Source organism: Schistocerca gregaria, chromosome 2, assembly GCF_023897955.1.
Source record: "Schistocerca gregaria isolate iqSchGreg1 chromosome 2, iqSchGreg1.2, whole genome shotgun sequence".
NCBI lineage: Eukaryota > Metazoa > Arthropoda > Insecta > Orthoptera > Acrididae > Schistocerca > Schistocerca gregaria.
Window position 1 is genome coordinate 73,077,633 of NC_064921.1, and position 25,815 is coordinate 73,103,447.

Here is a 25,815-nt window from a genome sequence, read left to right on the forward strand (position 1 = left end):
GAACTTCCTGGCACCTATGGAGCTATGTAGTAAAGAGAAAGTAATGACAATGCTGCAAGTGTGCAGGTGACATCCGACTCAGGCAGGCACCCCTACAGAATAATGAGACAGAATCGCCCATTGCTCATGATGAGAATGCATTTCTGTGCGCATGCCACACTTAACATCACATCTAAATCCTAAAAATTATACTCCTTTCAGAAATTCACCTCCAGGGTATGAAGCATGTTCGGAAACATCAAGCATGCTTGAACATGTAGAGCCACATTGTGTAGGGTTGGCTGCTATTTGCATCTCAGCATTGTTCATGATTTAAGTAACAGAAGATTTTCACTTTCAAAAATGAAGATCACTGTTCAACTTTTCATCAGATTTAAGATGACAACTAATAAGGCAGACACACTATTTGGACGACAATGAGAAAGCAAGTTGGCTGTGGCTTTTTCTAAAGAAACATTCCAGCATTTGCCTCAAGTGATTTAGGAAAACCATAGAAAACTCATGTCTGTATTGCTGAGCATCAATTTAAACCTCACTCTCAGATCTCAACACTATGCTACCTCACTTCTTTGGTCAGCAGCAATCTAGTAACATTAAAATAACAAATCTTCACCAATAATCTCAACTGACACAAATTATGATTAGCAGTCTGTGTCTCTTTAAAAGGCTATACCTTATTGACAATGTCCACTGACAATAACTGAGAAAAAATGGAGAAGCAGCCAGTAGACATCCTCCAATGTCAATATGCATGAACTATTTACTAGTTTTCTATGAGGTGGTACTCAACAAAATATGAATTACTATTGCTGACTGTTCTGGCATAACCACAAGCACTGGAAGGAAGAGAAATAACGGAAGACCAGAAAAGGCAGTGAGGTGACGTCAACCAGTAGCCCCGACAAGGACCGTGCGACGACATGAGCGCCCTCTGCAAGAAGTGAATATAAGCACCGCTCCTGCCAGGCTAGGCTGCTCAGACCGGCTCAGTATTCAAGCAGTTTTAGACTGCCATTCACAGAACAGTTATTAGTAATCCACAAATGGTGTGACAAACTTGCATGAACAATGTATATAGCAAAGGACTGACTTATTTGTATGTCGCGCATAGCTTGCGACATGTTATTTTAAATACGAAGTTAAATATTGTCAGTCTGCATTACCGAAATAAAACTATTAATGTTATTTGCTTGAACTGTTGTATAGCATTTGAAGAACGCAGCATCGTTCAGGCACCCAATACATGATCAATGGGCAAGACCCCCACATTTGGCACCTAGTATCCTCTGAGCCCTGTGCCCAACGGCCATGAACTTCTCGTATATATTGTGCTGGCGCCTTAATTCTATCGTCTTTACTTTGCAGGGATGCTCATTTGCTTTAACAATTTGTCTTTTTTTGCTAATTCATGTTTTCAGGTGGGTGTTGCAGAAAATTTCTTTGTTTTGTCATTATTTAGCTTGTTTGCCTGATCTGTTTGTTGCATTTGTGTCTTCCAACATGCTCACCCCACCGTCCTGCCCCCTGCTCAAACACCGCAGCCCCAAGAGTTAGACGCCACACGGCTAATGCAAATATTTCAGTTCCAGACGCAGCAGATTTCTGCACTACCTAACACAGTGCAGCAGCTACTGGCCAACACTGCGTGTCCAACAGAAAAAGCACCACCAACTACACCTACTGCTATACCACCTTTTTGACAATTTCGTGAACAAGAAGTGAAATGGTTCGAGTGCTTGTCACAGTTTGAGGCGCATATACTATCTCACAATGTCCCAGGAACTCCTAAACTTCCCTGTCTATTCTCTACGGTGGGAAGTGCAGCACTCAGATTAATCACAAAACTTTTTCCTAACGCCACTTCGAGTGAACTTGATTACGACAATGTGGCAGCATTGACAACTATTATGAGCAACAAGTTAATGTGGTAGCAGGTAAGTGTCAATTCTTTAATTGCAAAAAATGGTCAGAACGAATTTATGGCGAGTGGGTAACCATTTTGCAGGGTACGACACAGAAATGCAATTCAAATGTGCTTGCGGTGCTTTATATTCGTATGTTATGTTGCATGATGTGATTGTGTACATGTAACTGATATCAATCCCAGGAACAAATTTTGGAACAGTCCAATCTGTCATTTCAGCAGGTAGTGCAAATACTAGATCAGCAAAATTCCGGTGCTTTGTTGGCTCATACACTTGAGCAGCTAGCTATTTGCTGGGCCGAGTCCCTTGCTTGCGATCGCCCCATTCTGCACCGGCGGCTTATGCTAGTCAAGCGGAGTAAACACCACTTCTCTACGCCACGTAAGCAGTTCGCTCAATAGGTGGCTACACAGCTGAAGAAAATTAAGTCTTACCCTCGGTGTTATTCATGACACAAGTGCCAAGACGGTCCCTCCCGACAAGCTCAGTGTTACACTTGTGGTAGGAAAGAACATGTGCCATCTGTACGTTTGCTGTGGAACAAACATAAGAATTCGGCTCACTCACAAAAATCTAGTTGCACGGCCCATGTAATAAATGCAGTATATTCAACATCTGCAATGGGCATTAGCAAAACCAGCAAATGTGCAGTTTCTTCAGTGATAGGCCAGTCAAACAAACTTTTTGTTCATTTACTTCTTTCTGGGAAATGTGTGAAATTTCAGCTGGACATGGGTGCCTCTGTCACACTGCTAATTCATCACACACATAAAATGCTAAGCTACTAACACCTATCTAAAACTATCACGCAACTGACAACTTGTAATAGACAAGACATTCCCGTTATCGGAACATGTACTTTGCCTGTCATGTATCAACCGCATAGGCAAACAGTGACTTTTACAGTGCTATAATCATGTGAGTGTGACAACATATTTGGTCTTGATTCTTTCAATTTTTTTGGCTTTATCACCCAGGACAATTTGTTGTCGGTGTCTGCATTCCACGAAAAAGACAGTGTAGCTAGCACACTAAAGAATTCCTGGAACTCTCTTCTGAACATTTAGGCAAATCTAACAATTTTGTTACACATATTCCTCTGAAAGACAATGCTCAGCCAAAATTTTGCCAGGCCAGAACTATTCCCATTGCATTAGGGGATGAAGTTGCTGCTGAACTTAAAGAATTCCAAGATAACAGAGTTATTGCACTCATCACAGCTATTCAATGGGCAAGTCCACTGATTTTGCTTCACAACCCTTCAGGTCACATTTGCCTCTGTGCTGACTAAAGCTACAGTCAACCCCGAAACAGTCATTGGTTCTTATCCATTGCCACACCCTGAGGATCTCTTGGGCAAATTAGGCGATGGACGCTACTTTTCAAAAATTGATTTGCGCGACGCATATCTTCAAATAACACTATGAAGAATTTCAAAAAGTGTGTGTAGTGAACACTCACTTGGGCTTGTTTAAATATTTGCGTTTGCCTTTCGGCAGTGCTTCGGCACCCACCATTTTCCAATGGTATTTGGAACAGCTGACTGGGCAAGAGCCAAATTGTTCAAACTATTAGGACGATATTGCTGTAGCAGGTCATACACCTGAAGAACATATTGCAAATTTATGTGCTTTGTTTCGGTTGTTATCTGATGCAGGACTAAAGCGTAGACTGGACACGTGTGATTCTTTTAAACCTCAGTTGCAGTGTCTTGGTCATGTCATAAACAGTCAAGGTGTACATCCTCTTCTGTTGCATTTGTTAGCCATACAAGATTTGCCAGTTCCTCGCAATATCACAGAATTGCAGTCAGTCTTCGGGAAAATGAACTATTATATTCAGTTCATACCAAGTGCTGCACAAATTGCAGCTCTGTTGCATCACTTACATCGCAAGACTGCCCCTTTGTTTCGACAGATGAGTGCAACTATACATAAATTGAGAAAGAGGGTTTGGCTTTTGTGTATGGTGTCACCAAATTCCACCAATATTTGTATGGCACAAAATTATATTTAGTAATCAATCACAAGCCTTTGTAGTCTTTGTTTCATCCGAAGCAACCGGTTCCTGTATGAACTGCCCAAAAATTGCAAAGACGGGCTTTGTTGTTACCTCAATACCAGTACGAGATTGTATACTGTCCGATTGCTCAACATGGTAATCTTCTGATTGGCCCTGACAGACTTTGATGCTTCTGCTGCATCTAATTGTCACATTGATGCTCAGGATTCTGAACTGCTCCAGTCTTTTCTGCTGAACTAGAAGAAAATTGCACAGGCCACTGAAGCTGATTCCGATTTGAACATTTTGCTAACATACATTCACACATCTTGGCTTCACTCACCGAACAGCATAAAAAACTCTGTACTGTGCCGATACTTTGCACGCTGGCATAGCCTTGCTGTACAGAAATGTGTAATTATTTTTCAAATTGACAGTGGACAGCCACATGTGTCGATTCCTAAATCTTTAAAAAGAAGTGTTGCATTTATTTCCCCAAGGACAATGGGGGATTGTTCATACGAAACAGTTAGCACGTCAACACTGTACATGGCAGGGTATGGATGCCCAAATAGAACAGATGACGTCACAGTGTCACGCATGTGCGGAAAATCAGTCTGCTCCACCACAAAAATTCTCTGCTTGCCTTAAGTCGCACAGACTTTGCGAGACTTTTTTGGAACACTTGTTGGTTGATTGTGGTTGACTCATCTAGCAAGTTTCCTTTTGCTATGCTCATGAACTCAACATTATCACGTAGCACAATTAGGGTTTGTCCTCTATTTCTTGCCTAGAAGGTTTACCTGAAGTTACGGTGACAGACAATGGTCCTCAGTTCACTTCAAATGAATATGAAACATTATGTGAACACAATGGCATACAGCATCTAACTAGTGCACTGTTCCATGTGCAGTCAAACAGCAAAGCAGAACGTTTTGTAAAAACTTTTAAGCAGCAGATGGCCAAACTTCGCTCCGCACACATTGCAACTGTTTCTCGCCTGATATTATTCGCACCCACGAGATGGACCATCAGCAGCAGAATTGCTTCACAGCCACCACCATCGGACACTGCTCCACCCTCCTCAGCATCCACCACTGAAGGAAGGCTGCAAGTATCACTCTGTGCCACATGATATTATCTTTCATAGATTTTTTAATGGCAGCAGACGGTGGGTGCAAGATAAGATCGTCTGTCAACTTGGCGGTTGCATGTATCTTACTTCAGGTTTTGATGGTTTGCAGCGGCTCCATCAAAATAAACTTCACCTCTGTCCCATACATAATCTTTCAGTCTCTCTTCCCCCAGATTCATGGGTCCGGAGGACGGTGCGGCCACACGAGACACTAGAGGGAGTCACCACAACAACACGGGACAACCCCATGGTGATAGAGCCTTTGTCTCCTCCGACTCCTCTCTTCCTATGATGCAGTCGGACCCGCCCACACCTCAGCCATCGCCGTCTTCTTTATCTGGTTCATGGCAGCAAGAAGTTGACACATACCCTTCTCGTCATTTTCTGGGGGATGTTTCTGCCAGAGATCAGGCCAGGTAGTGGAGTTCGGCCAGAAGCATGACGTCACCTGCAACCACAGCTTCCGGCCCGGCACTGCGCCCACTCCTACATCCCCCACTGTGGTTGCACTCCCTATACGATGCTCTGTCACTTTGAGGGGAGGAATGTTCTGACGTAAGCAAAAGTGCCAGGAGGGAGAACAGAAGATCAGAGAAGGTGGTGAGGCGACGTCAGCCAATAGCCCACTGGCAAGGACTGCACGACGACAGGTACGCCCTCTGCAAGAAGTCAATATAAGCACCGCTCCTGCCAGCCTCGGCCACTCAGATCGGCTCAGTATATGGACATTAGCAGTCAGGATTCACGGAGTATTAGCATGGCCTATCAGAGAGTGCTATGATGCATAAAGCTCTCTATATAGGGTAAACAACTTGGCAATTGGCACTTTGACAATTCAATGAAGCTACTGTGGCTGGATGGTGCGAATGGACGACAATTTGATACTAGTAACAGATAGTGGTTACTATATGGATAAAGCATATACAGATATAGGCAGCCAAGGGGGTTCAGATTTTCTACCCCGGTATGGTGTAGATCACTTGCCTTGCACTTGCATTACAGAGTTTCTGAGAACATGTGACCAAATTACTTGTGGCAAGGAAATCTATGTGGATGCTCAGTTACAGTTGCAAAAATTCAAGGAACAATCTCCCTCCTCCCCCAACCTGTTCTTACACAATGGGTTCTTGGCTAGATGATGCTGAGTATTAGTGTACCAGCAATATCAAAACAAAAGACAATCTTTTTTGAGACTGATAATGAGCAATTACGTGGTATCAAAATTGTGAAAGAGGTCCTTGCATATACATTGTCCAGAAACTTGGCATACATCAATGCCCAATTTTCAGCAGTATCAAAATCTGTCACACAACTGGAAGCTCCTTGTACTCATCTGTGAGAGACCCTGGATATTGTGGAACATGTACAGAGTGAGGTGGCCAAGCTTGTGCTCATGTGGCTGACAAGCTAAAAAACATATTGCGAAGTGTTCTCCAGCAGAACCCCACTTGTTCTTCAACATGCAAAATTAGTGACAGTCTTTCTGTGAAGACCGTAAGATTTGAATACAATTATTCAAAGCTGACCTGCAGTGACCTCACCGCCTTCAAATACACTCCTATGATGTGGAAAGGAACTTTTCCACATATAAACCTACATTCAGCAACAACTTAAAACCACAGAAAATGGGACCTGAAAATCTGCCTTGTGATCTGGTGCAACTATACAGAAACTGAAGATTGACAAGACATGTTAACTAATTCAGGATGGGGAGAATGAGAATCTGCCAGGAAGTTTTAATTCAGGATGCTTTAAACTATTGGTGTGCAGTAGTAAAAACATCGTTTAATTGTTTGGATAGGTGTTTTGTTTTCACTGTACTTCATGTCCTTTTCTGCCACAAGTCACTATTTCAAAAATAAGTGTTAGTTACTTTCAAACACTGCAAAAAGTGAATAATATACTCACAATTTGTCCAGAAGTGAATTTTGTATTACATGGTATATACAGAAATCAACAAGAACAATTTTAATACAATTATATAAAATCATATTTTATTTTTAAGGCCATATTTATATAATATTTTGCAGTTCTGTATAGGTTCTGGTTGGTCCTTTGTAAGGGAGGACTGCCATATTGTGCATCAATCATGCTATAACCCCTTCTCATCTGCACCCCCCATCCGAGAATAAGTAAGGGACACTCTGTAAGATTCCACTTTATCTCACACAATTGGTTGGCGACCAACACCTGACAGACTATGGAATTACTGCTTTGTTTTATTTTGTTTTAGAGTGCAAAAACAACTAACGTCATAAGAGCCCATGTCAGAGCCTTATACCACTAACACAAAAAGGTGTTAAAAATGACTACATGTTAAGCCCAATCGATGGGAGGAAAGAGAGCTAAGAACCAGGACTTCCTCTCGGAAAAAGACCCACAATATGCAGTAGAGGCAAGAGGTTCCGAACTAAAGATTATATGTCCTTCACCATATTGTAAAATGTAAAGTAAAATGCAGGCAACAGCATGCACGTTAGTCATTGAAATGGCCGATAACTCAGACAGAAAGAGACACTGAATGTCTTTTCTTTAACCACATGTCTTTTTTCTTTAACCACTTTTTGTGTTAGTGTTATAAGGCTCTGACATGGGCTCGTATGACGTTAGTTGTTTTTGCACCCTAAAACAAAACAAAACAGTAATTCCGTAGTCTGTCAGGTGTTGTAGTCAGAAAATGGCAAACTGTCAGAGGTTGATGACAATGAGCACAGAGTGTTGGGGGATCACCACTTAAATGGTGATGGCTGAAACGCGAGTGCCCAATATGCAACCAAGCTAAACTGACTTCCTTGAGGCAAGAGGGCTGAGAGAAGGTCGGCCAAGCCGCTGAGAGAGGTTTAATTCCCTGGAGCTTGTACCCATGAAAGGAAGACTGAGGGTAATGCCAAGTGACACCACCTGCTGACAGATGGCAACACGGAGATGATCAGCAGGATTAGAACAACTAGTGGGGTGATGCACGAGGACTGCAGTCATGGCAGCAGCATCAGCAACCTTTTTTCCCATCAGGCAGATGTTATCAGGAACCCACATAAACATTACAGTGGCGTCCTCAAGAGTGAGTATGTGGAAGCTTTCTTGGACCCACTGAACTAAGGGATGAACTGTGTGCAGCACACACAGGCTCTGAAGGGCACAGATTCCAAGCAGATGACAACTGAAAACCCCATTTTGCCAGATGTACTGCAAGGGCTGATACAGGGCGAAGACCTCTGCTATAAGCGCTGAGCAGCATTCCAAAAGCGGATACAAAAAATGAAATTACAATGAAATCTCCAAACCTTTAGCTGCTTACAGGCTCAGACAGTCGAAAATGTATGCCCCGACCGGGACTCTGACACGGGGTCTCCTGCTTATATGGAAGACGCTCTATCAGTCTGAGCCACTGAGGATACAGAGGATAGTGTGACTCCACGGACTTATCTCTGGCATGCTCCTCGTGAGACCCACATTCCCAACTTGCTGTCTACACACTACATTTGTAGTGCCCCTGCCTACTATACTTATTACTCGCGGCAGGCAGGCAATCTACTTATTCCCGTAAGAGTTCGGATAATGTGAGTGCATCCGCACTAAAGAAAATCATTGGCCGGCAAGTCTTAACTATATGAAGATAGTATCTGTTTTTGTCCAGAAGAACAGATACTGCCACTGTTACAGAACAGATACTTTATACAGACATTGGTACCAATGACGAAGGCACACCCGACACCACGGTCAGTCCAAGAGCCATCAGTGTAGACTAAGATACTATCGCCTAGTTCTGTGGAAAGGTCAAGAAACTTACAGTGACAGATTAAATCTGAAGTAGTTTCATTAGGAGGCGAATGACGCCCAAGGTTAACACATGCCATCGAGTGAAGCAAAGCTGGTGAAGGGTTCATACCCACTGGGAAAGTGGCAAGTAGTGTGAAGTTAAGCTGCCGGAGTAATATCCGAAAGCAAACTCCAGAAGGTAACAGAAGAGAGAGATATGACCCATACTGGCAGTCAGAAAGAGTCATCAAAGCAGGAGCATAGGTTGGGTGGCTGAGCATGGCAGATAAAGGGCATCCATATCCGCTGAGGAGAATGTCATGCCAGTATGAAAGCGACAGTTCAGCAGTTTCTGCACAGAGACTGAGGTAGCATAAAAGACACCAGTAGCCAAATGGATTCCACATTGGTGGATTGTATTTAGACAGCATAAGATGGATGGATGTGCAGATGCCTAAATGAAACTCTTTGTCTAGTTTCAGATGGACAAAGTATCTGTAAAAACTGAAGAAGGTGGTCCGGTCCGCTCCCCAGGAAATACCATTTGGGACACACAGGACACTGAGGGACCAGGTGCAGCGGCCGGCCAGTTGAGACATGTGGGGAGGATCAAGGAAGTTTTCTATCAAGTATGAGCCCAGTGATTTCATATTTCAGCAAGAGCAACGGGCCCAAGATGTGAAGACTATGTAAGACACCCATTGCGCTGCCAAAAATTCGAACAAATGGTTCTGTCAGTGGAAAAGCAAAAGCCACTGCCAATGCTCCATGAATAAATGAGCAAGACACTGCTCAACATACCACTCAAGGAGACATGTCCATGAAGAACTGTAATAGATCACAAAATCGTGAACGAAAAGGGAGCCAGAGATGCCCAGCGGGAGACAGGCCGTAATAGGCCTAATTGCTATAGCACAAAGGATGACACTCAGGACAGGCAGGCAGAATCAGCACATACCTCGAAAACTCGAGTCTTAAAAATTCCTGAAGGAAACAGGGCACGCAGTCTCAGAAGCTCCACATGTGGTGAGTATGGAGGATACCTATCCTCTAGCAGGTGTTGTAGGCTTTCTCCAAATCAAAACATACAGCCGTTGTCTGGTATTTCTGTAGAAAACCGTTCATGACATGGATTGACAAATTGACAAGATGGTCAACTACAGACTGGCAAGCTTGGCATCCACATTGTGCAGTAAATTGCAAGACTTGAGCAATCATACCAGCTGGGAATGGATAACATATTCCATCACTTAGCAAACACAGCTGGTGAGAGAAATGTGACGGTACCTAGAAGGAAGGTGTCTGTCCTTACCAGGCTTAGGTATGGGTATGACAGTGGCTTCACACCAGCATCTTGAGGCATGGAGATCAAGATGGCTAGTTATCCAGTCTACATTCATTCAGTATTTAAGAGTAAGAGCACTTACTGACTTCCACTTAACTATAAACATAATTTCAAACCTTTTCCAAGCTTTTTCTCACATACTTAATGTAAAATATTTAACATATTAAATTATTTGTAAAGTAATTAGAAGTGTGTAGCTGTTTCATACATGGGAGTTTGCATCTAAAGAATGGGGGTTTACTGTTAATACCTACTTCATGAACTGCACTGCAAACTTTGTTACTCACCTCCAAAGAAGTGAGGACATTGGCTAATGCCTGTCCATATGTGTCATGACAATGGACTGCTAAACTTTTGACAGGTACATGTTTCATCACTTCTTCCAGCATCGCTCTCATGGAACCTGGCGTGCCAACACCAATAGTATCACCAAGCGAAATTTCGTAACAACCATATTCATAAAGAGCAGCAGCCATCTGAAAACCAATTCATTCGTCTGTGATGATTGACAGGAAATACCTTAAGTGATCACTGATTTTATTAACCTTTCATACTTTAAATACTACTTGGGCATCAATTACATGCATGATGTTTTCAGCTTTTTGTACAAATTTCTCAGAATAACTGATGTAGAAGTGGTTAACGAAAATTATTGACAAATGAAATTCTGAGAATGTGACACCAGTTCAAATGACAATCTCAAATTCATTCCACGCTAACTGACCAATGATGTCACACTCCTCTTATGGCTCCATCAGATGATGAGCATTGATGTGTTGGACCTTCCTGGAATCTTGACAGTCTTCTGATAGGTGTGTAATATTTTAGCTGCAAGTGTGTGTGTGTGTGTGTGTGTGTGTGTGTGTGTGTGTGTGTGTGTGTGCATGTACATGGAAATTTTTACATGACTGTGTGCCCTTTTCTTTTTTGAACTTTGAACTTGGAAATGCAAGCTCTGCTGTTGCCTCCGACAGCTGTTATGTGCTTTTATCATCAAAAACGTGTTCTCGCAGGTGATTTAAATTAGTATTGACAGTTTTCAAATGGGAACATAGGAAGAAAAATTTACAACTTTTCTGTGGAATAACAGTTTACAACATTAAAAGGCATGCTGTAAAAATGAAAACCTAAGTGTAAGATCTTCTGAAATGGGTGAAAACTTTTTGGCAGATTACTCAGAAATTTAGCTTCTCATGCAAGAATATTCAACAAAATGGATAACAGAATGAATGCAAAAATAAATTCTTAAATAAACTGAATAACTAAATAAAAGTTCTTGCAAAAAGTAATGCACTTGCAAAATACGAGATGTACTATTTACTACACACACGAGACTGTGTACTGCAGATCATTCCAGAATGTTTGGCCAGAATGAAATTAAAGTGTCTTAAGCATCGAAAAAGCAGATACAATTGCCACACAGGAAATGTTCAGAAGTAGAATGGCTGCAAAGATGGAATTAAAACCACATCCATTTCTGGAAAGCGAATTCTGGACTATCATACTGGACATGGTTGGGTTAGGAAATGCTGGCTTATGTTTTACTGGGTAATAAAGCAATGCAGATTACCATTCTGATGTGAAAGCTACACACTACAAAGAGTGGCTCAAGAGCAATCTTGGGAAGTTATATAATACACTTATAAATGTTAGTGGCAAGGCTCTGCATCATACTATGATAAATCCAATAACACGAGATGCACACATGAAATAGAGGTAGGATTCTCTTATTCAACAGCAGGAAAGAAACTTTACAGCTTCTATCTAATGCCACATTTTACAAAGAATTTACCATGGCAACTGTGTCAGAACATGTGAAACTGTTCATAATAATTCTTTCTGGAGATTGTATTGGTCTCTATGGACAAATGTCAGTGGCTGCTGGTGGCACACTATGAATTCAGTATTACTGAACTCATTTAGGCATTTATCAAGGAGAAGGTAGTGAAAGAGAACAAGACTTTTGATAAATGATGCTTTACAGCTGTATCTCTCTGCTTAAATAACTGCTCCCCTAGTGTTTGGAGAAAGCCAAAGCATCATGTGTACAAAATATAAAACATATCTGCACTCTTAACTCATTGTCTTGATGTGGCAACAGAACCATGCTCACTGATGTTGGTGAATATGACAACAGAGAGGTGTAAGGTCAGCAGAGGGTTCATTAGTCTCTACAGCAAAATTTATTCCACGTAATTGTTGCCACGCCAAAGTTCTATTTATTCAATTATTGTTACAAATACACAATAAACACCATTTTATGCACACAAAAGGCACAGAGCACAACAATGCTGTACTTAAACATGTAAACAAAGCTGTCCCTTTTCACTGGTGGGATAGGTGTGTCACCAAAGTAATAACAGACAAATGTAATGTATTGCAAACACATAGAAAGAAGGATCCTTTATTGTATGATTACATGATAGTGGAACAAACACCGGTAGCAGTTGCTTCTGTAAAATATCTGGGAGTATGGGCCCGGAATGATTTTAGGTAGAATGATCATATAAAATTAATCGGTAAGGCGGGTATCAGGTTGAGATTCATTGGGAGAGTCCTTAGAAAATGTAGTCCATTAACAAAGGAGGTGGCTTAGAAAACACTTGAGTATTGCTCATCAGTGTGGGATCCGTACCAGATCGGGTTGACGGAGGAGATAGAGAAGATCCAAAGAAGAGCGGGATGATTTGTCACAAGGTTATTTGTTAAGTGTGATAGCATAACAGAGATGTTTAGCAAACTCAAGTGGCAGACTCTGCAAGAGAGGCGCTCTGCATTGTGGTGTACCTTGCTGTTCAGGTTTCGAGAGGGTGCGTTTCTGGATGAGGTATCGAATATATTGCTTCCCCCTACTTATATCTCCCGAGGAGATCACGAATGTAAAATAGAGAGATTCCAGCGCGCACAGAGGCTTTCCGGCAGTCGTCCTTCCCGTGAACCATACGCTACTGGAACAGGAGAGGGAGGTAATGACAGTGGCATGTAATGACAATGGCACGTAAATTGCCCTTCGCCACACACTGTTGGGTGGCTTGCAGAGTATAAATGTAGATGTAATTAAAACAAAACCTACACTATTTCACTTAAAAAATTAAAGAAGTACTTTTTGCCTTTTTGCTTCCTAATAAATACAAACTAATAAAAGTTTAAAAAAATTGGTATTCTGACATTTGAACCAGCAACATCATTATCACAAACCCATTATGCTATGCTCTCAGTCACTGAAAAATAACAAGCTCGAAATATTTTATACTTAACAGGCCTCAGAAATATTCTAATCTTCACAGGTGATTTTATGATGTTCTTTTTAGAACTGCACTGTACTACCTTAGGAAATTGACATCTGGGCACAGGCCTTCAAGTTCTGTAAGTATGAAGAAATTCAAAAAAGGGCCCATCCATAAGGTCCACTTGTAAATTGGAAACATTTTGTATGAAGAAATTCAAAAAAGGACCCATCCATATGGTCCACTTGTAAATTGGAAACATTTTGTAGGTGATGGTTGCTGCTGTTACCCAGAGGTTGGAGGGCAAGAATTCCAATCTGTGAGATGACAGTGTAATGAGAATGCAGTGAGGGGGAGGGGGGGGGGGCAAAAAACATTTAGGGACATTTGTGACTATTTTTCTCCTGTATTAGGTGTGTAAGGTATATGGATTAATAGAATGTGAAGACCTGTTGTTCCTCATGCAAAAAGTGACAGCATCCAAGGAACAGAATCTCCATGGTTGGAGCTTCGTGGGTAGGCTTGGTTAGGCAGCATTTAAGGGAGAAGATGTGCAATGCAATTTCAGCTAGCAAGAAGGATTCTTTCCTGAACTGATGTTGACAGATGGAGCAATCAGCAATTTGGGATGAAATTTTGCTATAGGAAAAGAAAAAGTTGTATAAATTACCCTTGGGAGTGATGGGTACAATCTGAAGAATACCAACATTTTACCTGCTTCCTACATTCAAGCCTTTGTCTCCATCTACCATTTTTAATCCCCACACCTCCTTCAATACTAAACTGATGATTCCTTCGCATCCCTTTTTTCAGTCAAGTTGAGCCACAAATTCCCTCCTGCCCCCAACACTATTCATTATCTCCTTATTGTTATAATACGTACAAAAATAATTAAAATCCTATGGACACATGCAAAATGCCTTTTTGTTAAATGAAAAACCATATTCACAAACAATACTATTCAAACTTTAGAAACAAAAAAGTATTTATTTTCTATTCAATGTTTCTCATTTTTGTACCAAATTTTAATTCTGTGTTAATACTAGCATTTTCATGCAACTATCAGCTAAAAATAAAAATGTATTTATTTAAAAGTTTATGATTCAATATTTGTTTGGTAAATTTTCCATTTGTTAAAAAACATGGAATTTTAAGAAAACAAAAACTACCAGCAACATCTGAATTAGGGACTTAACAATTACAATATTATTAAGGTATCTTCGCATTCATCTTCCAGTGAATAAGCCATAATGTTCTGTGCTAAAAGGGACCGCAATTTTTTATATATATTTTTACTTTATTTTTGCAAAATGTGTTGTGCTGCTGTAGCAAACTGGTTTTTCAAATCTTACTAGTATGGAAGAGGCGCAGTCTATAAGGTCGCCTTGTTAATGTAATCCAACACCTGCCACAGAACACTAGTAACTATTAATACCAATCCAAGATGTAGTGAACCATTTCATTCCCTGACAGCACTCAGATCCAGCCTTGCTGACCTCTTCCACCTGCCGTGTCCCTCTATGAATGTTATAACCAGATATCCAGTTGCCCACTCAATTTATGAAATATCCTGGATGGTCCTTACATGACACCTGCTCTTGATGTGTGGACCATATCCCTGTGGAAGACTGAGGAGCAAGACCTGTCCTATGCTCCCACCCACAATATATTCAATCCTGTCACCAGTATATCCCACTACTGACAGGGTCACTTGTTAAAGTGAGAATTTTATGTGATCCTGACCACCAACTTGCCTAGATCAGAGCTGACCACTGAGTAATAGAATACGTTGCTGAGCACTGCATGCTTGACTTCAATGGCTACTTCAATGGCTACTTCACAACTCTTGCTATCTATATAATCCCCCATGCCGCCCCCCCCCCCCCCCCCGATCTCATCTGAATTTAATAGACAAGAACTGTCCTTACAACAAATCCTTTCATCCAACAATTTTCTTGGTCTCAATATCTTATGTCCCTCACCCACATCATGACAACACCCCACCCCCCAACTTGACTCATTCCATATGCCCACTCTTCTCCACAGCCTCCCTCTTCATCAGCACTATCTCACCCACCTCAAACTGAGAAGGCTTGTATCTCTAAAATGTGAACACAATATTTTTCCATTAAAGCACAGAAACGACCAATGACTCCATGTTGCAATTTCTCAAAAAGTTCTTGAAAAAGCATGCTTTCTCTTAAATAATTTTGCAAATATTACCCAGTCTTTAAAAAAAAATGTTATACTCCCATACGAAGTAAACATACACATTTTCACGATTCTGGCAGGTACAACATAGCAATGGTCATCACACGATATCATCACAATAAGAGTTCAAAAGTAGATGTCAATCATTAGAAAACGAATAATAATATCAGAAGTTGTATAAATGAAGATTAACTTTGAAAGTGTGGCAGACAGAGGAAATGTTGGAGAATATTTTCCATCTACGATGTTCTGGGAAACTAGTGCTGAGTGGGAGGATTTAAATGACCTGTATTTTATCGCAGCCCATAATTAACAATTTTGAATATCACTACTACTGCCATCATCAGGAGATAAGCTCTTGTGGTCCTCAAGCCAACTTGCACTGACAGAGTTCCTCAACAAAAAACTGGACAGCACTCATCCATATAGCAAATGTGCTATACAAATCATGAAAAATGGCACATTACTGTTTACGTTTGCTTTACAGCATCACGGATCCAACAGCCCATTAAACAATATGGTCTACAAGAAGCTCACCCATACCTTTTTCTTCGTCAGTTATCCTGATGTATCATCATTTGATAATGCTTAGCAACTGTCATTCAACTGTTTGTGAACCTTGGTTAAAACTGATATTAAAGCTGTGTGACAGATCTGGTCTCAAACCTGGTCACTGCAAGAGTCTAGTTCAAGATCAGAGCCAATCAAGTTCGATAATCTCCCGAGATCTGCTCTTCCAGTAGTGCATACTGCAGCGGAGTAAAATATTCACAATAGTTCAGCAATATTTAATCTGAATTTTACAGCTGGATCCTTTTTGTTGTTGCAGCTATGATTTACATTAAGACAACATTCACATGCACTACACATCCAAACCTGAAGTTTGCTGAATATGTCTTCCTATTTAAACTGTGGGTATTTTTCTGAAACATTTCCCAACTATCCTTTACCTCCCAAAGTACAAGGAATTTCTAAAACCACATGGAACTTAACCAGTACATCAGACCAACAGTTGTTAAAACTGTAAACCTAGAAATTCTTTGCAGGTCTTCCCAATTGCAATGTAACATGCTGCATATTCATCAAAATTAGTATGTTCTGTATCAATATGCATACAGTATCTTCTGCGGATATAACAATTCACGCAATTTGTTTACAACACCTTGTCAACAGAAGTAAACAGTTTTAGTTTACAGCTGACTATATGCCCAAGAAATATTGGAAAATATAGTTACTGCAATCAATAAAATAACTTTAAAATAGAAACCAAATAATATTGCTCTTGTTACGAAAAAACAGAAGGAACTCACCTTCGCAACAGCTTCAGGCTGAATTTTTCCCTCATATGGGCAGCCGCATACACAGGAAACATAGCCTCTTACTTTAATGCCATTGTTTAAAGCTTCAGTTATTACTTCCTTGAACCGATGTTGACTTTCACTGATAGAACAGTTGATGTTTTTCTTGCTAAATGTCTCAGAAGCTGCACCAAATACTGCTACCTCCTTAGCACCAGCTTCAATCTAAATCAAAATGTTTATATAAATAATTTGTGATTACATGTGAAAGCATATAGTTTTTATAACAAATCATAGTTAAACACTAACACTTCAACCTGGAGAAGTGGAGGGAGGTTGCTGTGTCTTCAGACTAATGTTGCACTCTCTTCAATGACCTGTCACATGTGCCGAACAATTCTCTTTCCTTTCATTCAGATAAGGCAAATGGGGTAAACTTTGAGACTTCCAGGTCACCTATATTGTCAATATTTAACAAACACAAATCCTACTCCCAGATAAAAGTTAAGAACAGGGCAAGCATTTACAGGTTGTGCAGAGCAATATGGCAACACAACAAATTGTCAAAGAAAATGAATGGGCAGTGACAGCTGACTGTGCCAGTGAAACATGTTTCTAAGCAATGATTGTAAATTATCTCCAGTTTTAATCTAATTCAATCATGCACGGTGGTGTACAAATACCATCCAAGAGGAGGGCTTTCATTGTGCAGAACAACAATCTTGTATCTTTTAACAGTTATTTCAGAACTTATATGTTTTGGTGTTGTCAATTACATTCCAACCTAACCACCCCTTCAGGATGCAAGATTTACTCCAAAAATGGTGGATACAATGAAAAAAACTATGAAAGCTTTCAATTTTGCCATTAAAATACATCACACAATACAAAAAGTGTTGAGAGCTGAAACTAACTACCTGCTCTGCGAGCAGGAGCGTGGAGCACTTTACTTTTCGTTGGACAATGACAGCCAAGCAGTGCTGTGCCAAGCTAGCTTATTCTTCTTTTATGCAAAACTGTGATGTAGTAAATACAAGACAGCATTTAAAATTGTTTAGTCACAAGCAAATCACTACTCTGGTGAGCAATTAGGGATACACATCCTTAAGGAACTGTAAAAAGGAACCACAATTCTAATTAAACATTATGAAGATGCTTATTACAATATATTAATGCCACAGAGATCTTCAAATTCAAGAAAACATTACCAGTAAATGAAGGAAGACAAAATGAATGTAAATGCGTACTAAGTACGGAAGTTCATGGATGATGGCAAGCTGGAAGACAAAACTACGAAACTGAATAACAAAGAAAATAAATTAATCCACTTCAGTTTTCTATTCCTGCTTTCTATAGTTTTTTACATTTGTTTGCTTAAGACCTTCAATGCTGGAAATGACAATCAGAACAGCTCAGTCTCAAAACACATTTCAGATGATAATCTGATATACAGCACCACAGTCGTGTTTTACACAGTTTGATCAGGGAAAAGAGCTGCTAACAATTGTAAGTTAATCCAAAGAGATTAAACATTATGCTGCATGTCTATTAAGTTTCTGTGGTGAAAGTTCATAGAAGTCACTTAAAGTCTTTCTGTTCTGATATCCAACTTTCAATTCTGAATCTCACTGAAGAACTGATTTCCATCCGGAGAGGATAGCTTACAGAATCAACGTCCAGAGTATGGAGTAGCAAAAATTCTTAAACCTGTTTCCAAGTGTGAAGTATCAGTGAACCTCATTTCAAATTCAGTACACAATTTTCTTAAAAGATCCCTATGCTCTACAAAAATCTGCAGCAATGGCAACATTTGTTAATGCAGCAGTTTCAGAAAGTAAGATTTTCCTAGCCTGCCATTCTCAGAGCAACAGTTTCATTTTGAATGCCATTACTTTGTCACCGGAATAGATGAGAATATTCTTGCCTTGAAGTGACACACACAAGTTGCGAAGATGCCTTGCCACATCAGTTAAAAGCTAAATCACTAATCGATCTATCATCCAACAGTTCAGGAATACTTTCTCCCTTTATTTACATGAATAATGATATTTCTTGGTGCAGTTGCATAACACACTCCCGAGTTTTAGTATGATTGAGCCAGTGAACCTTATAGTTACACGGTAAATTTCCACATTCACAACAGACATCATCCAAAAATGCTATGAACAAACAATGATCGAATCCTTTTGCTTGAATAGAATTAGTGATTTTCACAACCACACTCATTACATTATTCAGTTTTATGCTTTTGGAACACAAATGATTACATATGTGAGTGCAGGCTTTCTCAATGAATTTCATATATGAAGTCTTCATGGGTTGTCAGCCGAGTAGCGTCGGCGTCTCTTAGCAGCATCTCGATGGAATGCGTCTCCATCATCTTCAGGCAAAGATGTGGAGACACATTCTATTGAAATGTTGCTACAAGACGACGACGCTAATCAGCTGACAACCCATGAAGATTTCATATACAAATGATGGTTACGAATCAAAGTGTAGGGATAACCAGATAATGATTCTTCAATTTTCTCTTGATGTGTCTACTAAGCCATTGATTTCGCCTAGAGGGAGCACCATCTGTTGCTATGGAAGGTAGTAATTCCCACAGCAGATCAAACTTCTCCATAACTGCTTCAAGTGCATTAAATATATCTTAACCTGTTTTGTCCTTCAGTGGAATGAGATAAACATCTCCTCATGAATTTTCAGCATTTTGTTTACTGTCCTAATGAAAATTACCAGCTGTTCTGTTTCTGACAAATCAAGAATGTCATCCAAAGACAAAGAAAACTAAAGACTGTCTTTAACGTTCGTTGTAAGCTGAACCTCCAAATCTCCTGCTAATCCTTCAATTCAGCACATTAAAATGGCTAGATAAAATGACACAGACTATAGCTGGTGAACCAGTTGTGGGTACAGCTCTTCTACCGCTATTACAAGCCATTATTTAATAAATTCATCTTCAGTAAATGGTTTTCAGTGCACAGCTATCTGATGAGAAACTATGTAGTTAATTACCACAGAAGAGTCTGTTCCAGAATGACCCACATCCTGCAAATGCTACGAAATAATTTTATCAAATAATATCAGTAGCATGAGCTCTCAAAACTGGCATGGTAATTAATGAAATGAAAAAAAAATTTGTCTCATACCTTCCACTACCACCAACAAAATATCTTAACAGTTCCCTTGCCCTATTTAGGTCAACCAGAGGTGATGATATCAAAACACCTACAACTATGAAAATTGGAATCTGTCATTCTACATCTACATACATACTCCGCAATTCACCATACGGTGCGTGGCGGAGGGTACCTTGTACCACAACTAGCATCTTCTCTCCCTGTTCCAAACAGAACGAGGGAAAAATGACTGCCTATATGCCTCTGTACGAGTCCTAATCTCTCTTATCTCATCTTTGTGGCCTTTCTGCGAAATATAAATTGGCGGCAGTAAAATTGTACCACAGTCAGCCTCAAGTACACTGCTTGACAACTTCTAAGAAACAACTGACACTTGCTAAGCAACAACTTACAATTGCTACGAAACAACCATTTGCTATGGAACACCCGACCGAAGCCTGCGCACGAACGCTCTGTATGCATTCGACAGTTCATGCAGTACGGCATTTCACGAAGGCTGCCATGGAGCCGATTAGTGAGACACTGTTTGTGTACAGCAGCATGCCTGCAAGACATCACTTGAATCACCACTTACGATGGTGAACGCGCATTTCGACGGCTGGAAGCCAATCAAAGCGACACTACTATGCTCACAAAACTGCTGTCTCCAAAACTGTCATCTCGTGATTTCTGATAACCTATACAGGTCAACCACAACTATTGGTACTGAAAACCAACTACTACGAAAAATGAAACCAAAACCACGACACCTCATTTTGTGTGTTTTGGGATCATGGTTCTTTTTTTTACTTATTATATTTAACTTGTCCTCACCCTAAAACCCCGAATTTCCTGAGGTTGCCAAAGCAGACGCGTGAAATCTGACACTTCAGTAATCCTGTAGCTGGGTACGCCAGTTAGTGTAATATATTAAGGAGAGGTTCAAGCTTTCAGAGCCAGTGGCTCTTTCTCCTGGCAGAAGGGCTGAAGGAAGAGGGATGAAGGGACTTACCTCCAAATATCTAACTTTGAAAGTCCACTATTTCTGGATGTAACATCATTCTTGACCAGCCCTTTTTACACTTTTAAATACAGCAATCTCTTGCACTCACCTGGCTAATCTGTGACTTACATGCCTTGTCTGCCAATTTACACTCCACCAGACTACTAATCTCCTATAAAATGCAGTAGTTACCTGCCCTCCTGTTTCCTTGGATGGTATCCCCTGCCAAGCCACCTACAACAAACTGCAATAACAACCCATACTCTACCTCAAAAAACCATCTTGCCTTCTCCTAAACTACCTCAGCTTAACATATTCCAGTTCTCTGCACAGCAAAACTACCAACCACCATCCCATAAACTGAGCTTGGTCAATCTTCGGAACATTCCCCAGCCTTCATTACTGCCTACCAGAGCAATACTGCCTACCAGAGAAATGGCATGTCGAGATCTCAGTCTAGAAACAATAATACAATGTTGCCAACCTCTTATCAATGGCCCGCTCCTCTCCTGCAATATCCTTATTATCCAAGGTTCTCACTGTCAACCCTAAACCTGCATTTAATCATGCTGCTTTTGTTAAGGACCCCATATCCTTTACACAAAAGGTCAACTGGATGTATCACTTTGTAATGCAACCACAAAACTCTTCCAACAGCAAACGTAACACTGAACCCTGCTTTGAACAGTTCCCACTGTGGCACCATTGGTGGTGACAAATACCTCAAAATGACACTCTTACAAGCCTACCATGAGTTCCTATTATCCAGTGCTGCTTCGTCACACTTTCTCAGGTCCATACAACATGACCCTAACCTGACCCCTGCAGAATTCCGGGCTCTTTGTTTCCTAAAAACTGATGATGACACCACCACCACCACCCTGCCAAACATGGGATCTACCCGCAGGGCACTCAACCAACGGGAGCATGTATGTGAGAGTCTATGCCAACTTTTGGACTCTGCTATATACAGCATCTGCCAACAAGATCCCATCCCTGTGGTACAAACTGACCTACAGTTCCATCTCAAAATCTCAAGCTCCTCACCAGAACTAACATCTCAATTCAAAAAACTTCTTATCCCATCCAAACTATGCACTCCCACCTTCTACCTTCTTCTGAAAGTCTATAAACCCAGTTACCCTGGCCACCCCATAGTTCCTGGATTCAAAGCACCCACTGAATGTATGTGGTTGATCAGCATCTGCAACCTGTAGAACTGAAACTCTCCCCCTATATTAAAGACACTAACAATTTTTCCAGATCATTTGAAATCTGTACAGTCCCACTGCCAACCTTTTTGCAGCTCACTTCAAGGGGGCACCCTGGGATTCATAAACCTTCTGCCCACAGTTTGGTTTATATCCGCTAATGACATCTTTGCCATATGGGCTTGTAGTGAGACTGGCCTGTTAAAATTCTTGGAACATCTAAGTACCTTCTACCAACTGAATTTCACATTATGCTATTCTGAATCCCATGCCACTTTCCTCAATGAAAATCAGCTACACACTTCTGTTTATGTTAAACTTACAAACAAACAGTACTTACATTTTAACATTTGCCATCATTTCCATATCCAACGTTCGCTGCCATACAGACTTGGCATTCAAGGTAATCATATGCATTCAGATGCAGTCTCTTTACAACAATACACCACCATTCTGACCTGAATTGTCACTGGATGTAATTACCCCAGCAGCCAATGTCAAAAGGAGATTTCTTGGCCCCTTACATCAAATCCTGGTACTGCTGATCCCTCCAGAAACAACTTAGGAGTACACCTCTTGTTACTCAATTCTATCCTTGTCTTGAATATATTTATCAGCTACTTCAGCTTGGCTGCAACTTCCTAAAATCATGCCCTGAAATGAGGTCCATTCTGTCTGACATTTTGCCAGCTGTGCCCAGAACAACTTTCTATCATCCCTCGCTCCTCCCAACCTCTTCAATATCCTAGTCAGGCCCCATACTCCTCCTGTACCCTCTTCCCTACCCTACGACTGCCGTCCCCATGACCTTCTGCACTGTAAAATTTGCCTCATGCAGCCCTGTAAGTGGCAAAATGTACTATCAGAGGGACAGTCATCCGTGAAATGACATGTCTTGTACCAGTTGTCATGTAAACACTGTTTGGCTTTCTACACTAGTACAAAGACCACCAAGTTATCATTTAGGATTAATCGGAATGCACACTGGCAACAAACACACGTATCCCATTGCACAGCATGCTCTACAATATGATGTTTGTGCCTCAGTGCCTCTTTCACCACATGTGCCATCTGAATTCTGCCTCCCAACACCAGGTTCTCAAAACAACAATGTGGGAACTGGCATTACAACAAGTGCTTTGTTCTTACCATTCATCTGGCCTTAATTTTGCATTAATTTCTTCTGTCACATTTCTTTTCTGTTACTATTCTTTATCTTTGCTTTTTATTTTTCTGTATCTTTCATACCTTGACATAGCCCCCGACCTGCCTGACATGAATAATCCACTTATCTCTCTGCTCTTACTGGCTCTTGCATAGATTGTTTTCAGTAATCTGTCTTGCTTATTACGCTATCCTCCATCTTTAAGTTTTCATGTTTCCAAATTGCATCTGGTACATGCACTGACAATTACTTTCCTTCTCATCCCATCCAATAAGTATTCACCAACTTGGTATTGTGGGTGACTTTCCCATGTTCTTGTTGTTGTCTTCAGTCCTGAGACTGGTTTGATGCAGCTCTCCATGCTACTCTATCCTGCGCAAGCTGCTTCATCTCCCAGTACCTACTGCAACCTACATCCTTCTGAACCTGCTTAGTGTACTCATCTCTCGGTCTCCCTCTACGATTTTTACCCTCCACGCTGCCCTCCAATGCTAAATTTGTGATCCCTTGATGCCTCAAAACATGTCCTACCAACCGATCCCTTCTTCTAGTCAAGTTGTGCCACAAACTTCTCTTCTCCCCAATCCTATTCAATAGCTCCTCATTAGTTATGTGATCTATCCACCTTATCTTCAGTATTCTTCTGTAGCACCACATTTCGAAAGCTTCTATTCTCTTCTTGTCCAAACTATTTATCGTCCATGTTTCACTTCCATACATGGCTACACTCCAAACAAATACTTTCAGAAACGACTTCCTGATACATAAATCTATATTCGATGTTAACAAAGTTCTCTTCTTCAGAAACGCTTTCCTTGCCATTGCCAGTCTACATTTTATATCCTCTCTACTTCGACCATCATCAGTTATTTTACTTCCTAAATAGCAAAACTCCTTTACTACTTTAAGTGTCTCATTTCCTAATCTAATTCCCTCTGCATCACCCAATTTAATTTGACTACATTCCATTATCCTCGTTTTGCTTTTGTTAATGTTCATCTTATATCCTCCTTTCAAGACACTGTCCATTCCGTTCAACTGCTCTTCCAAGTCCTTTGCCGTCTCTGACAGAATTACAATGTCAAAGTTTTTACTTCGTCTTCATGAATTTTAATACCTACTCCAAATTTTTCTTTTGTTTCCTTTACTGCTTGCTCAATATACAGATTGAATAACATTGGGGAGAGGCTACAACCCTGTCTCACTCCTTTCCCAACCACTGCTTCCCTTTCATGCCCATCGACTCTTATGACTGCCATCTGGTTTCTGTACAAATTATAAATAGCCTTTCGCTCCCTGTATTTTACCCCTGCCACCTTTAAAATTTGAAAAAGAGTATTCCAGTCAACATTGTCAAAAGCTTTCTCTAAGTCTACAAATGCTAGAAACGTAGGTTTGCCTTTTCTTAATCTTTCTTCTAAGATAAGTCGTAAGGTCAGTATTGCCTCACGTGTTCCAACATTTCGACGGAATCCAAACTGATCCTCCCCAAGGTCCGCATCTACCAGTTTTTCCATTCGTCTGTAAAGAATTCGCGTTAGTATTTTGCAGCCGTGGCTTATTAAACTGATAGTTCGGTAAATTTCACATCTGTCAGCACCTGTTTTCTTTGGGATTGGAATTATTATATTCTTCTTGAAGTCTGAGGGTATTTCGCGCGTCTCATACATCTTGCTCACCAGCTGGTAGAGTTTTGTCAGGACTGGTTCTCCCAAGGCCGTCAGTAGTTCTAGTGGAATGTTGTCTACTCCGGGGGCCTTGTTTCGACTCAGGTCTTTCAGTGCTCTGTCAAACTCTTCACGCAGTATCTTATCTCCCATTTCGCCTTCATCTACATCCTCTTCCATTTCCATAATATTGTCCTCAAGTACATCGCCCTTGTATAAACCTTCTATATACTCCTTCCACCTTTCTGCCTTCCCTTCTTTGCTTAGAACTGGGTTGCCATCTGAGCTCTTTATATTCATACACGTGGTTCTCTTCTCTCCAAAGGTCTCTTTAATTTTCCTGTAGGCAGTATCTATCTTACCCCTAGTGAGATAAGCTTCTACATCCTTACATTTGTCCTCTAGCCATCCCTGTTTAGCCATTTTGCACTTCCTGTCGATCTCATTTTTGAGACATTTGTATTCCTTTTTGCCTGCTTCATTTACTGCATTTTTATATTTTCTCCTTTCATCAATTAAATTCAATATTTCTTCTGTTACCCAAGGATTTCTAGCAGCCCTCGTCTTTGTACCTACTTTATCCTCTGCTGCCTTCACTACTTCATCCCTCAGAGCTACCCATTCTTCTTCTACTGTATTTCTTTCCCCTATTCCTGTCAATTGTTCCCTTATGCTCTCCCTGAAACTCTGTACAACCTCTGGTTCTTTTAGTCTATCCAGGTCCCATCTCCTTAATTTCCCACATT

At 40.7% G+C, this 25,815-nt stretch overlaps 1 protein-coding gene across 3 annotated transcripts in view; it reads right to left on the reverse strand.

Annotated features, from left to right (window-relative positions):
* LOC126336344 (hydroxymethylglutaryl-CoA lyase, mitochondrial) overlaps window positions 1–25,815 on the reverse strand; it is a 43,565-nt gene that overhangs the window by 12,158 nt on the left and 5,592 nt on the right. For all 3 annotated transcript variants that reach the window (XM_049999918.1, XM_049999916.1, XM_049999917.1), the window contains exons 3-4: window positions 16,914–17,126; window positions 10,453–10,641 (exon numbers count right to left, since the gene is read on the reverse strand). In XM_049999918.1, the coding sequence (XP_049855875.1) occupies window positions 10,453–10,641; window positions 16,914–17,126 (402 nt within the window). The remainder of the gene's footprint in view (window positions 1–10,452; window positions 10,642–16,913; window positions 17,127–25,815) is intronic.